Source organism: Rattus rattus, chromosome 5 (genome assembly GCF_011064425.1).
Source record: "Rattus rattus isolate New Zealand chromosome 5, Rrattus_CSIRO_v1, whole genome shotgun sequence".
Taxonomy (NCBI): domain Eukaryota; kingdom Metazoa; phylum Chordata; class Mammalia; order Rodentia; family Muridae; genus Rattus; species Rattus rattus.
This window is the reverse complement of record NC_046158.1, coordinates 142,884,648-142,900,291: the sequence shown is the minus strand read 5'-3', so window position 1 is coordinate 142,900,291 and position 15,644 is coordinate 142,884,648. Positions and strand designations below refer to the sequence as shown.

The 15,644-nt window shown below is 38.9% G+C and overlaps 1 protein-coding gene across 1 annotated transcript in view; it reads left to right on the top strand.

The window, feature by feature from the left end:
* LOC116902260 (zinc finger protein 431-like) overlaps positions 1–15,644 on the top strand; it is a 35,186-nt gene that overhangs the window by 7,794 nt on the left and 11,748 nt on the right. Inside the window, 1 exon segment of the mRNA XM_032904679.1 lies at positions 133–722. Within this exon segment, the coding sequence (XP_032760570.1) occupies positions 133–722 (590 nt within the window).

Here is a 15,644-nt window from a genome sequence, read left to right as displayed (position 1 = left end):
AATGTAACCAATGTGGCAAAGCCTTTCCACTCAGCAGTACTCTCCAAATACATATAAGAACTCATACAGGAGAGAAACCCTATGAATGTAACCAATGTGGCAAAGCCTTTGCAGAAGCAGTACTCTCCAAAGACATAAAAGAACACATACAGGAGAGAAACCCTATGAATGTAACCAATGTGGCAAAGCCTTTGCAGGAAGCAGTCATCTCCAAAGCCATATAAGAATTCATACAGGAGAGAAACCCTACGAATGTAACCAATGTGGCAAAGCCTTTGCCCAAAGCAGCAATCTCCAAATTCATAAAAGAACACACACTGGAGAGAAACCCTATGAATGTAACCAATGTGGCCAAACCTTTGCATACAGCAGTAGTTTCCAACAACATAAAAGAAGACACACAGGAGAGAAACCCTATGAATGTAACGAATGTGGCATAGCCTTTGCACGAAGAAATACTCTCCAAATACATATAAGAACTCATACAGGAGAGAAACCCTATGAATGTAACCAATGTTGTAAAGCCTTTGCATACAACAGTACTCTCCAACAACATAAAAGAACTCACACAGGAGAGAAACCCTATGAAAGTAATCAATGTTGTAAAGCCTTTGCAGGAAGCAGTCATCTCCAAAGCCATATAAGAACACATACAGGAGAGAAACCCTATGAATGTAACCAATGTGGCAAAGCCTTTGCAGAAAGCAGTTATCTCCAAAGACATATAAGAACACATACAGGAGAGAAACCCTTTAACTTTAACCAATGTTTCAAAGCTTTCTCACAAAGCAGTGGTCTCTAAAATCTTAAAAGTACACGTACAGGAGCAAAACTTTTTTGAATGCATCCATTGTGGTTTTATAACATTTATACAAAGCAGTGACCTCCAAATATATAAACAATGACAATCACATACAGGAGAGAAACACAATGATGTGTTACATGTTCTAAACCTTTGACATCACAATCATCTTCAAATACATAAAAGAATAGGTCCTGAAGAAAAGTTGGACTAACTGTGGTAAAACCTTTTTGCCAAAACAATCATCTCCTACATAAAATAATACACACTGAATAAAACCCTATGAATATAAGTGAAATGTGAAACCTTTTGCAAATTGCAGTACTTTGATGTAAATAAAAAGAAGACATACTCAATAGAAACCCTATGAATATAATTAATGGGATTAAAGTCTTTTGAAATGGCAATCATCTTTCAAATATATAAAAGAAGATAAACAGGAGGGACATCCCTATGAATGTAAGCAACTTGGTAACACCTTCGCATAAAGTCATATTCAAAGACAAAATAAACCATAATTGGAGAAAAATCCTTTGAGTGTATTTAATAAAACCTGGAGTCCAAACCTTCAAACCTTCATGTATTTCTATCTTCAAACATGAATATCCACTAGGAGTAACTATGAATGATTTAATATGGGGAGGTCTTTTCAATTCTCACATATTCAAAATCATGAAAAAAAAATAAAGCTATCAAGGCATTGAATATGGTAAAGTCTTTTGAACATTTCTAAAGTCTTTATTATCATGAAAATAATCATAATGGAAAAGATATGAGTATAAACAACGTGGAAAAAGTCTTTGTGCAATAGGGTTCTCTCAAATCCAACACAAATCAAACCCATAATGAAAATGGCAGGGAGTTACTGTAATAAAGCTGCTCCTGGATCATGGACAGAGAACATGAACTCAAAGAAACTGTGACAAGTGACATCCCCTAATCACTGTGACGCAGAATGTCATATGCTGCCATCCCACAGTCAAAATTTGACCAGAATTGTCCCCATCCCGAAAAAAGAACTAAGAACAAAAATGGAGAAGAGCTGAGCAAAGGAGGTCCAGGGGTCCCAAATTGATTCCAGCTCAGGGGAGGCACCAAGGCCTGACACTATGATTCAGGCTATGGTATACTTACAAACAGGGGCCTATCATGACTGCCTTCTGAAAGACCCTAGAAGCAGCTGAAAGTCAGATGGAGACATTTACACCCAACCAATGGGCAGAAACTGGGGACCCCTGTGGTTGAATTAGGAAAAGCCTGGAAGACCTGAAGAGTGATCCTATGTGAATACCAGCAGTGTCAATTAACCTGGGCCCCTGGGATGTCTCAGACACTGAGCAACCAGCCAGGCAGCATATACATGAGCATAGGAGCCCTCAACACATACAATAGAGGACATTTAGGTCTGGACCTATTCAGAGAAGATACACATATCTTCAGGAGACTTAGGGTGACAAAATGTGGGATGGTGGGATGGGGACATCCTGTTAGGTGTGGTAGGGAGGAGGTTTGGGATGTGGAACAGTCAGGGTACACTGGGAGGGGGATAAGTCTGGAATGAAAAATATTAAACAATAAATTATAAAATAAACTGGAAACACATCTGTGCCACGTCCAGCTACATTTTTCCATTGTCCAGGATTTCAGTCTCCCAAATGTATATTTTACTCACCATGGAATACAGATGCCTATATATGTCTGGAGAGAGTTTTTAAGTATATGTTTCTCTATTTGAGTGTTTGTATGTGTGTATGAATGTTTATACAATGATGTTATAGGTCTCAGAGAAATAGCAGTTCCTCTATGAACAGTGTCTTCCTAAATGGTGACTTTGCCTTGAAGTTTTCTGAATTTGTGTTCTATGTCCTTTATGTCTGTAAAAATATTAAGATTGATACATTTATGTATTACATCACAGATTATGATTAAAATGTAGGACTGGTCCCTGAACAATATATTGTCACAGCATCATTTACTTGATTTTCAGCTAATTTCTTGTAATACAAGATGAGCTTTCATGAGGCATTTCTGTCCCCCATTTTTATAATTTACATGTGTTTATTCATGACTTTCAGGTAAGAATGTCGTCAAGTATTGATGCTTTTATATTTGACCATGTTCAGAAGAGGAAATAATATTCCTAGGCGAACCTATGTTGAAACATATCCAGATTCCCTTAGTAAAATCTCAGTGCTCTTTTTCTGAGAAAGGCATTGGGTTAGAAATGGCCCCTATGCTTGTCTTATGTGCCACAGTAATCAATATTTCCCAGCTCTTCTGCCTTTCTGTTGTGCTTGCTATTTTTGGTAGTCACATCTGGAATTAACAACAAACCAAGGAGTTAGGAACTGTGAGGGATTTCTCTTCATTATAGTTTTGGGCCTGGGGAAAGTATTAATCTGTGTCTTTTCAGGTGATAAGAACCACATTTAACCTATGTCATAGTTTGTGCAAACAGCCTGCAGATAAAGATCATTGAACATGGTAGCTCTTTTTCTTTGTCCTATGGCCCTACCTCTGTCTAGCAACTTTTTGCTGTCATTTGTTTGTTTCTTTTTTGTGGTTATGTCATTAGAATCTATTTTTCACAATTCAGGTATATACTTAATAACAGCCAAGACATTCAGCCACATGGACTGAACCACTCTTGGATTCTTCATCTTTCCATGGGTAGACAGCCATTGTTGGATAGTTGAGCTGCAACCAGTGAGCCATTCTAATAAATGTGTTTTCTACATAATAAGAGATTCATTCTATTAGCTTTGTACATCTGGAGAAACTGCACAAATGTAGTTGTGGATTTGTTGTTGTTGTTTTTGTTATGTTCATTTAACTAATTCACGGAGGCTGATCAACTGATTAACGAGAGTACTCTACAGTGTGTCAGATAACACTTGATTTGTTCTGAGGCTTGTCACGTAGACATCAGGGGAAACTATTTACATTTTACCTTAACCCAGCTTGAAGGCACAAAATAAAATACTGTTTTCTAAAAGGTCACATTAACTCTATTTTAAGCTGGTTTATGAACTATGAAATCCATCAGAATTAAATCCAGGAGGGTACCAGTGTAATGGTCAAATGAGTGCTGTGATTGTAGCTCTTTCTAACCCTATCTCCAAATATGCAAATCAGTGAACAGAGTGTCACTACCCACATGGAATAGAAGCAGACAGTTGCTTAGCAGGGATCTGGAGTGTAACTTTCTGTCAGGGGATTGATTGGAGGACAGACAGGTAATATTGGAAGAGAAGCGCTTGTGCTTCTGAAATTCAGATTGGCAGATTTCTAAAGATTGACCCAGGGTGGATCCACTATGCTGTGTCCCTACCCCTAACCCTAATGACAGGCTGATGTCACTCAAAATTCACTAGCCAATCAGTACCTCCAGAGGGACTTGCCAGTTAGGCGAGGAGGCGGGTCTTCCGGGTAAATGGGTTACAACTTCCCGTTGGTAACTCAGCCTGTATGAGTGTTTCTGAGGAACGTTCTGAGTGACTACTCAGGGTGATGTGAGGGGAGCTCAGACATGATAAATGCAAGGTCATGTCCACAAACAGGAGGAGCAAGCTGCTTAGCAAAGGGTATATGTATAATGGGTCCTCCCAGTGGCTGGATGGTAAGCAGCAGAGACACCTAATGCAGCCACTTGTGAGGTCCTTGGCAGGCTTTCCTTGTACCTGACGGTGGATTCTGAATAACTTTATTATGGGACCGGCATTTGTCCCAAATCATGACAGCGGTGGCTTATGTGGAGAATTATTCTTGGCAGGATGCAAAACCTGAAATCCCGGGTTTTATATCATCCTCTATAAGTTCTGACCTTAGAAGTTAACAGGTAGGTAAAACGTCCATTTTGAGTTAATTTTGTGGAGGCAGTAAAAGACATCTCATGTGTGGGGTGGCTGTTCCCTTTGTGCAGCACTGTATTATTCGAATTCTCCTGAGTTTGTACCATTGTATGATATTAAGCTCTGATGGATATGAGCTGTATTGATGATGTAAAGATTTACCAACTTTTTGGATATAATACCTTACACTGAGTAGAACGTAGCTGAGGTGGACTGGGTATAAACACCTCACAAGTATGGAGTATGCTAAGCAGTGCTGTTTAAGATTAGGATAGTACTTTATATCTTTGTTTACCATGATTGTCGACACATTTGTCTCCAAACCATAATAAAGGGTACTAATCTGGTTTATAGTCAGCCTTTAGGCCCATGCTGATATCAAAGTACAGGCCCCTAACCAACTCCTCAAGGTGGGATTATAGGGTCACAACCAATATTAAGACCTGGCCAGCAATATGGATCCTGTTTTGTTCTTGAGATAAAGGATAGTTTTGACTCAAGTATAGGACTATACCCTGTGACAGCTCTTTGAAAAGGACAGGCAATGTTTTGTTGAGGGCAGTCCCACTCAAGCAAGCCTTGATCCTAATGGGTGGAGAATTACAGGGTTCCTTCTTATACTCCAGACCCATGTCAGTCTGGGATCCAGCATACACATACAATAGAGAAAATTTTGAATGTACCCAATGTGGTTTTAAACCATTTTCACGAAGCAGGGACCTTCAAATACATAAACAAACACATACAGGAGAGAAAGCCTATGAATGTCATCCATGTCCTGAAGCCTATAACTTGGGATGGGGATCTGTGCGAGGAACCTATTGAAGTTGAGAATACTGAATCTTCAGATTCTCAGTGGTTTACCCCACCTGAGGAAGTAGTACCCTCAGCCCTAACCCTTTATATAACGCCTAATTCACATGAGGAAATTAGGCCCTCAGAGTCTGATAAACCAGCAGTGACCCTCAATGAAGAAAGTAACATAGAAGACAATGTTGATATTTCTTAAGGTCCACCAATAGTTTCTTCTATGCCCATAAGCAGACTTAAGGCAAAACAGGCCCCTAGAGAGGAGGTATTGGTACAGAGACAGGCAGATAGAGAAGTGGAATAGAATTGAAGACCCAGAAATGAACTCCCACACCCATGGTCACTTGATTTTTGACAAATGAGTCAAAACCATCCGAAGGAAAAAGATAGCATTCTCAACAAATGGTGCTGGTTGAACTGGAAGTCAGCATTTAGAAGAACGCAAATGAATCCATTATCACCCTGTACAAAGGTTAAGTCTAAGTGGATCAAGAACCTCCACCTCAAACCAGATACACTCAAACTAATAGAGGAAAATTGGGGAAGAATCTCAAACACATGGGCACTGGAGAAAATTTCCAGAACAGAACACCAATGGCTTATGTGCTAAGATCAAGAATGGGCAAATGGGATCTCATAAAGCTGCAAAGCTTCAGTAAGGAAAAGGACACTGTCATTAGGATAAAACGGCAACCAACAGATTAGGAAAAGATCTTTACCAATCCTATAACTGATAGTTAATATCCAAAATATACATAGAACTCATGAAGACTCAAGAGAGCCAATTAAACTTATTAAAAATGGAGTACAGAGTGAAACAAAGAATTCACAGCTGAGAAAAATTGAATGGTTGAGAATCACCTAAAGAAATGTTCAACATCCTTAGCCACAGGGAAATACAAATCAAACAACTCTGAGTGATTCCACCTTAAACCAGTCAGAATGGCTAAGATAAAAATCTCATGTGACTGCATATGCTTGTCAGGATGTGGATAAAGAGGAGACTCCTCTATTGTAGGTGGGATTGCAAACTGGTACAACCTTTCTGAAAATCAGTCTGGAGTTTCCTCAGAAAATTGGACATTGTACTACTTGAGGACACAAGTATACCTTCTCCTGGGCATATACCCAAAAGATGCCCCAACATATAACAAAGACACATGCTCCACTATGTTTATAGCAGCCTTATTTATAATAGCGAGAAGCTAGAAATATCCCAGATGCCCTTCAACAGAGGAATGGATACAGAAATGTGTTTCATCTACACAATGGAGTAATACTCAGCTATCAAAAATAATGACTTCAAGAAATTCATAGGCAAGTGGATGGATCTACAGAATATCATCTCTCGTGACGTAACCCGATCACAGAAGAACACACATGGTATGCACTGATTGTTAAGTGGTTATTAGCCCAAATGCTCAAATAACCCAAGATGCACAAACCACAAGAAACTCAAAAAGAGTGACCAAAATGTGGATGCTTCAATCCTTCTTTTAAAGGGGAACAAAAATATCCATAAGAGAAAATAGGGAGGCAAAGTTTAGAGGAGAGACTGAAGGAACAGCCATTCAGAACCTGCCCCACATGTGGCCCATATAGTTACAGCCACCAAAACTAGATAAGATGCAAGAAGTTTAAAAGTGCATGCTGACAGGAACAGGATATAAATTTCTCCTGAGAGAAACAGCCAGAACATGTCAAATAACAGAGGTGACTGCCAGCAGCAAACCATTGAATTGAGAATGGGACCCCAGTTGGAGGAATAAGAGAAAGGACAGAAAGAGATAAAGGGGCTTGCAACACTATAAGAACAACAATGCCAACCAACCAGAGCTTTCAGGGACTAAACCACTACCCAAATACTATACATGAACTGACCCTGGGCTCCATCTGCATAGGTAGAAGTGAATAGCACTGTTGGGGCACCAGGGGAAGGGGAAGACCCTGGTCCTGCCAAGGCTGGACCCCCAGTGTAGGGGAGTGGGGGATAGAGGTAATGGGATTGGGTGGGGAGGGGAACACCCAGATGGAAGGAGAGAGGGAGGGGTTGGGGGCTGATGGACAGGATACCAGAAAAGGAAATAACATTTGAAATGTAAATAAATACTAAATTTAATAAAAATGGAATTTAAAAAAAAAGAAATTTGTTAACATGATCCTGATATTCCAGTTTTGTTTAATATAGGTGTTTGTAATGGGATCCGACAATTTTTTAAAGTTTTATGTTTCTGTTATTTTGTCTCCCTTTTCATTTCTGATTTTGTTAATGTGGATACTGTCACTGTGCTCTCTGCTGAGTCTGACTAAGGGTTTTTCTATATTGTTGATTTTCTCAAAGAAGTAGCTTCTGGTTTTGTTGAATCTATATACAGTTCTTTTTGTTTCTACTTGGTTGATTTAAGCACTGAGTTTCAGTAAGTCTTGCTGTCTAATCCTCTTGGTGTATTTGCTACTTTTTGTTCTAGAGCTTGCAGCAGTGCAGTCAAGCTGCTTGTGTATGCTCTCTCCAGTTTCTTTTCGGAGGTACTCAGATCTTTGAGCTCTCCTCCTAGTACTGCTAAGTACTAAGTTTCAATGTGTTGTTCCTTTATTTTCATTAAATTCTTAAATTTAAATTTAAATTTAAATTAAAGTCTTTAAGTTCTTTCTTTCTTTTTTTCTTTCTTTCTTCCCTCCTTCCTTCCTTCCTTCCTTAACAAAATTAACATTGGGTAGAACATTGTTCAACGTCCATGTAAATGTGGGCTTTCTGCTGTTTTGTTGTTATTGAAAATCCTTGTCCCTGGTGCCCTGATAGGATACATGCGACTATGTCAATCTTCTTGTATCCATTGAGGCCTGTTTTGGGAATAACTGCATGGTCAGTTTTGGAGAAGGTACCAATAAGTTCTGAGAAGAAGATATATTCTTTTGTTTTAGGAATAAATGTTTTATAGATTTCTGCTAAATTAACTTGGTTCATAACTTCTGTTAGTGTCATTGTATCTCTGCATACTTTCTGTTTCTATGATCTGTCCATTGATGAGAGTGGGGCATTGAAGTTCCCCACTATTATTATGTGAGTTGCAATATGTGTTGGACCTAAGTAAAGTTTCTTTTATGAATGTTGATGCCCTTGCATTTGGAGTATAGATATTCAGAATTGGGGTTCATCTTGATGGATTTTTTCTTTGACAAGTATGAAGTGTCCTTCCTTAACTTTTTTGATAACTTCTGGTTGAAACTCTACATTATTCAATATTAAAATGTTCACTCCAGCTTATTTCTTGGTACTATTTGCTTGGTGTCAAAAATTTTCCCAGAATTTTATTCCAAGGAGGTGTCTGTCTTTATCCCTGAGGTGTGTTTCCCATTTGCAGCAAAATTCTAGGTCCTCTTTATGTATTCAGTCCATTAATCTTGTGTTTTTATTAGGGTCCACTGATGTTGAGTTATATTACGGAGTAATGATAGTTGTTTCATATTATTTTTGTTGATAGAGGTAGAATTTGGTTTGTGTGGCTCTCTTCTTTTCACTTAGTTGAAATAAGATCAATTTTTTGCTTTGTCAATGGTGTACTCTCCCTACATTTGTTGAAGTTTTCCATCTATTATCATTTCTGGGCTGGATTTGTGGAAATGTTCTGGGTAAATTTTATTTGTAAGGCAAAGTACATTGTCTTTAGGACAGAATAGCAAACAACCGATTAGAAAAAGATCTTTGCCAATCATACATTGGATAGAGGGCTTATATTCAATATATAAAGGAACTCGAAAATGTAGTTTCCAAAGAATCAAATAACTCTGTTAAAATTGTGTTACAGAGAGAAACAATTTTCCATAGAGGAATATCGAATGGCATAAAAAGAGTTAGAGAACAGAATGAAGGAACTCAAAGGGTAAGCAACTCCATAAGAACAACAATACCAACAAACCAGAGTTCCCAGTAAGTAAAGCACCATTCAAAGAGTACACATGGACAGACCCATGACACCAGCTACTTCAGTAACAGAGGATGGCCTTGTTGGGTACAAATAGGAGGAAAAGCCCTTGGTCCTGCCAAGACTAACCACTTCAGTATAGTGTAATGTCAGGACAGGGAGGCAGGAAGAGGAAGTTGTTTGGGTGGGGAAACACCCTCACAGAAGATGGGGCATAGGGGATAGGATAAGTGGTGTGTGGACAGGAAACCAGGTAAGAGGATAACATTTGAAATCTAAATAATAAAATATCCAATATCTCACACCAGTAAGAATGCCTGAGGTCAAAATCTCAGGTGGCAATAGATGCTGGCAAGGTTGTGGAGAAAGAAGAACTCTCCTTGACTGTTAGCAGGATTGCAAGCTGGGGCAAGCACTTTGGAAATCAGTCAGGAGGTTCCTCAGAAAATTGGGCATAACACTACCTGAGGACCCAGCTATACAATTTAACCAGAAATGCCCCAACATATAATAAGGACACATGCTCCACTGTGTTCATGGAAGTATTATTTATAATAGCCAGAAGCTGGAAGGAACCCAGATGTCCCTCAACAGATGAATGGATACATTAAATGTCATACCTTTATAAATGGAGTACTAAGGAGCTATTAAAAATAATGACTTCCTGAAATTCTTAGGCAAATAGATGGTTACCTCATTTGAGTGAGGTAACTCAGTCAAAAAAGAAATCACATGGTATATAATCATTAATAAGTGTTTATTTGCCAACTTAAAGCTCAGAATATCCACAATAATACTCTAAGACTATATGAAACCCTAGAAGGAAGATAACACCAAAGTGTAGATGCCACAGTCCTACTCAGTAGGGGGAAGAGAATATTCTCTAGGAAGTAGAAGGAGAAAGAGACCTGGGAGTTAGGAGAAAAAATTTGAGCCAGTTTAGATATGGGAGAAACTGAGGGAGAAGAAGTTAGAGTGTCAGGAATTGAAAAGTAGGTATGTAGAAAAAGGGTAGGGGTAATTAGGCATTGCCACCAGAAAGTCCCAGATGCATGGGACCTAAGAGGTTCCTAGGATATAACAGGGAGGATAGTAGAAGAAATGACTGTTGAAGTGGAAATAGATCTTGTAGACACCATATCTTGTGATAGGGGCATGGCCTCCAGTTGAGGGATGGGATCATCCTCCCACCTCAAAATAATAATACAGAATTCCTCATGTCAAAAGGAAATGCAGGGACAAAGAGTGGAGCAGAAGCAGAAAGAAAGACCATCAAGAGACTACCCACCTTGGAAACCATCTCATCTACTGACACCAAAGGCAGACACCAATTCATGGTTCTACTCATGCCAAAAGTGCTTACTGACAGGAGCCCAGTACAGATGTCCCCTGAGAGGCTCTGCAAGAGTCAGAGGAATACCTATGTGGACGGACTTAGCAAAACATTGGATTGAGGACAGGCACCCCAATGGCAAAGTCAGGGGAAGATCTTAAGGACATGAAATGGTTTCCAATTTCATAGGAAGAAAAAAAAACACCCAAACAATCCAGAAACTAAACCACAACAAGAGAATATACAGGGGATCCCCATGGCTTGAGCTAAAATGTACCCTTTGTCCTGTGGAGGCTTGATGGCCCAGGATAGGGATTAGGCCACTGATGTGGGTGGGTGGGTTTTGTGACATCCTAATAGAGAGGGTTGTGGGACGAAAAGAGTTATAGGAGGCTTGTCGAGGGAAAACTGTGGAGAGAATAACTTTTGAAATGTAGGTAAATAAAATAATCAATAATAAATCGATCTTCTGGGGTAATCCCTATCCCTGACTTCCAGATATACTACAGAACAATAGTAATAAAAACAGCATGGTATAGGCACGGAGATGGACAGATGGAACACTGTATTACAATTGAAGACCTAGTAATAAAGCCACATAATTATGAACCCTTGAGTTTGAAAAAGGAGCCAAAGTATACAATGGAAGAAAGAAAGCATCTTCCATAAATGGTGCTAGTCTAACTGGCATCCAGTTTATAGAGAAATCAAAACAAATCTGTATTTTTCACCTTGAACAAAGCTCATGTCCAAGTGGATCAAGGACCTCAACATAAACCAGATACACTTCATGTAATAGAGGAGAAAGTAGGAAAGAGCCTTGAACTCACAGGCACAGTGGGGAGGGGGTAGATTTGCTAAAAAGAACTCCAATGGCTCAGGATCTAATAATCAAGAATTGATAAATGAGAGTTATGAAATTGAAAATCATCTGTAAGGCACAGGACAGAGTAATAGGTAGCCTAGAGACAGGGAAAATATCTTCACTATCCTTACATCATTGTGAGGGCTATCATATAAAACATATAAAGAACTCAGAAGCTAACCACCAAAAAAAAATTCAATAAAAATGCACCTATGGAAATCAAAAAGACCCTGAGATATCACCTTATACCAATCAGAATTCTGACATCAAACACTCAGGAGACAGTACAGGTTGATGAGAATGTAGAGAAAGTGGAATACTTCTCCAGTGCCAGTGGGATTGCAAACCGGTACAACCACTCTGGAAATCAATCTGTAGATTCCTCCGAAAGTTTAAAACAGATTTACTTTAAGACCCAGCTTTATGACCCCTGGGCATACAGCAAAAATGTGTTCCACCATAACACAAGGGCATATGTGTCACTCTATATTCATAATGACCATATTTCTTTCAGCCAGAAGCTGGGAACAACTCAGGTGTCACACAAGAGAAATGATCCAGAAAATGTGGCTCATTTACACACTGGAATATTATTCAGCGTTTAAGAACCAGAACATCATGAGACTGCAGGCACTAGAATGAATGGCACTAGAGTAAGGTTTCTCAGAACAAAAAGGGTATGCATGCTATGTACTCACTAATAAGTGTACATTAGCCAGAAAAGTACAGAAAAATCTGGAAGTAATCCATAGAACTCAAGAAGGTTAGTAATCAAAAGTGCTCAAGTGAGGATTCTTCAATCTCATTATGAGAGAGAAGGATGCAGATGGTAAGGGGATTGAGTGAAGTGAGTGGGAGAGAGAAGGGGTTGGGGCAGAGGAAAAGGGGAACATGATCATTAAACGGTGACCAGGAGTGAAGCCCCAAGAGCCAGCATAGTGAATAGATTCAGGGGGTGTGGGATCTGTGACTTAACACTCTAGACCTGGTGTAGGTGTGCGAATCTGAAGACTCAAAGGGGTAGATCATAGATAAAATGCTCAACAGTGGGAGAGGGAACTTGTTGAATCCACCTGCAGCAGAAAGACAGGGCATCAAGTGGAGGGATGTGGTTGCCATGGCCACAGTCAAAGACTGACTTGGAATTCTTTCTGTCTAAAGGAACTGCAGAGAAATAAATGGAGAAGAGCATGAGGGAAAGGAGGTCCATTGACATACCCAAATTGTGATCCAGATCAAGGGGAGTCTCTAAGGCCTGACATTATTACAGATGATATGGTGTGCTCACAGACAGGAGCCTACCATGGCTGTGCTATAAGACACCCAACAGACAGCTGATTGTGACAGAAGCAAATATTACTGCCAACCAATGTATGAAGTTGGATTGGAATGCGTTTAGGAAAGAAAGAGTATGGAATAATTATTTTTGGGAAATTGCTTTAGTTAGGTCATCCTTGTAGGAAATCAAATGTGAAGTCTGCCTCCAACAATGGCAAAGAAGGTACAAGCCCATTAACCAAATCCACTCCAAGACTTTAGTATTGAAAATAGGTATTTTATCTCAATCATTGGGAAGAGGACCCTGTCTTCTTGACATTCCTGGTTTACCTACTACCCTGTGTTTGCAAGATCCTCTCAGACCCCAACACCCTACTGCTCAATAAATAGTAGAACCATCCTGCATGTGGAACAGTTAGACTCAGGAAAACCTGACCTCCCCCTGTTGCTATTCATTGCAATCAATGCAATTTGGTCAGTCCTGAAACCATAGGCACACAACTGAAATGGATTCAACATGCTATATTCATATATGTGAACATACTTATTCACACATAATTACAAGCAATAAGATATTGACTGGAAATGTTTTGGGACATGATGGTGGTAGGTATAAATGGGAGAACTGATGTAGCAGATTTCCATTAAGAAATATAAAAGTAAATTTTAAATTAAAAATTGGCTAGAGGGATAAGTTAGAGTTAAGTCTAATTGATATTGTTGCAAAGGATTAAAGTTCCATCCCTAGAAAGTGGTTATGCGGTAATTTCAGTCTAATGCTGCTCCTGGGGATTTCTGCCATCGCTGGAAAAAGGCACATGCAAACACATGAAAACCCACTAACGCATGTACACACAGACACACACACAAGTTTTATATATATATATATATATATATATATATACATACATGTGATCATGAATTAATCGTAACATAAATGTAAACAGTGTATTAATCTGTCAGAAGTATTTCTTTACCTTGTGTTTGTCCCTAGTACCTGCACAACAAAACTTTTATTTACCTAAAACTTCACATCAATTGCTCAGCAATTAAACAATCTATCCTTACCGTCTATGCTGATCTGGCTTCCTCCCTATCCCATGGTACTTACATATTATTATTGACATGACCCTTCAGATCAAATTCATTTGTCCACATGGCACATCTGCTCCCCATCTCTCCTCCTCTTGCTAGTGGTATTCCCACCCTAGGTGATTTTGCCCGGTCATTTATTCAGGATTGGTTGATCAGCATTTATTCACAAGGCAGAAAATACATGATAAGAACTGTGTACGCAAACTTGAAACAGGTGATTCTTGGTAGAAGCATTACAATGCACCTTCTTGATTTAAATACGATTTAAGAGAAACCAGCATTTAAATCACCCAAGTGTAAATTTTATAATTTTATTCAGCATGGAATATATTATGCCCATATATGTCTATTTCTCTCTCTCTCTCTCTCTCTCTCTCTCTCTCTCTCTCTCTCTCTCTCTCTCTCTCTCCCTCCCCAAATATGTGTGTGTGTGTGTGTGTGTGTGTGTGTGTGTGTGTGTGTGTGTGTGTGTATGTGTTGGGGGGGAATAAAGGGAGTATGTTAGTCATTCTCTGCATGAGTGTTGGTATGTGTGTATTAATGTTTATACAATTATGTGGTCGCTCTCAGACAAAGAGCAGTTCCTCTATGAGCAGTGTCTATGCTGAAAATGTGACTACCTTCAAGTTTTCTGAATTTGTGTTCTGTGTCCTTTATATCTGTGAAAATGTTAGCATTGATACATTTATGTGTTACATAATGGATCATGTTTAAAAGGTAGGACTGGTGCCTGAACAATCTATAGTCACAGTGTCATTTACTTGATTTTCAGCTAATACCTTGTAATAAAAGATGAACTATCCAGAGGAATTTCTGTCCAATATGTTTATAATTTGCATGTGTTTCTGAATGAGTTTCAGATAAGAATGCACTTAAATATTGCTGCTACTACATTTGATCATGTTCATAAGAGAAAATAATATTCCTAGGCGTACCTATGTAGAAACATATCCAGATTCCCTGAGTAAAATCTCAATGCTCCCTTTTTGTGAGAAAGGCATTGCTTTGGAAATGGCTCCTATGCTTGTCTTATGTGCCACAGTAAACAATCTTTCCCAGCCCTTCTCCCTTTCTGTTGTACTTGCTATTCTTGGTAGTCAAATTGAACACATTTGGAATTAACTAAAATCACAAGAGTTGGGCACTGTGAGGGTTTTTTCATAATCATAGTTTTGGACTTGGGAAAAGTATTTTTTATTTTGTATTTTTTGGTGTTAAGAACCACTTTTAATCTAGGTCATAGTTTGTGGAGACAGCCTACAGATAAAGATCATTGAACATGGTACCTCTTGTCCTATTGCCCTATATCTGGCTAACAACTCTTTGTTGTTGTTTTTTTGTTTGTTTGTTTCTGTTTGTGTTTATGTCATTAGAATATTTTTTTTCAAAATTCAGGTATCTAATTAATAACAGGAGAGACATTCAGCCACATGTACTGAACCACTCTTGGAATCTTCATTTTTCCATGGGTAGACAGCCATTGTTGGACTAGTTGAGCTGCAACCTGTGAGCCATTCTAATAAATGCATTTTCTACATAATAAGAGATTCATTCTATCAGCTCTGCTCATCTGGAGAAATTGTACAAATGTAGCTGTGGATTTGTTGTTGTTGTTGTTGCTGTTGTTGTTTTTGTTATTGTTGTTGTGTTAATTTTACTAATTCACGGAGGCTGATCAGCTGGTTAA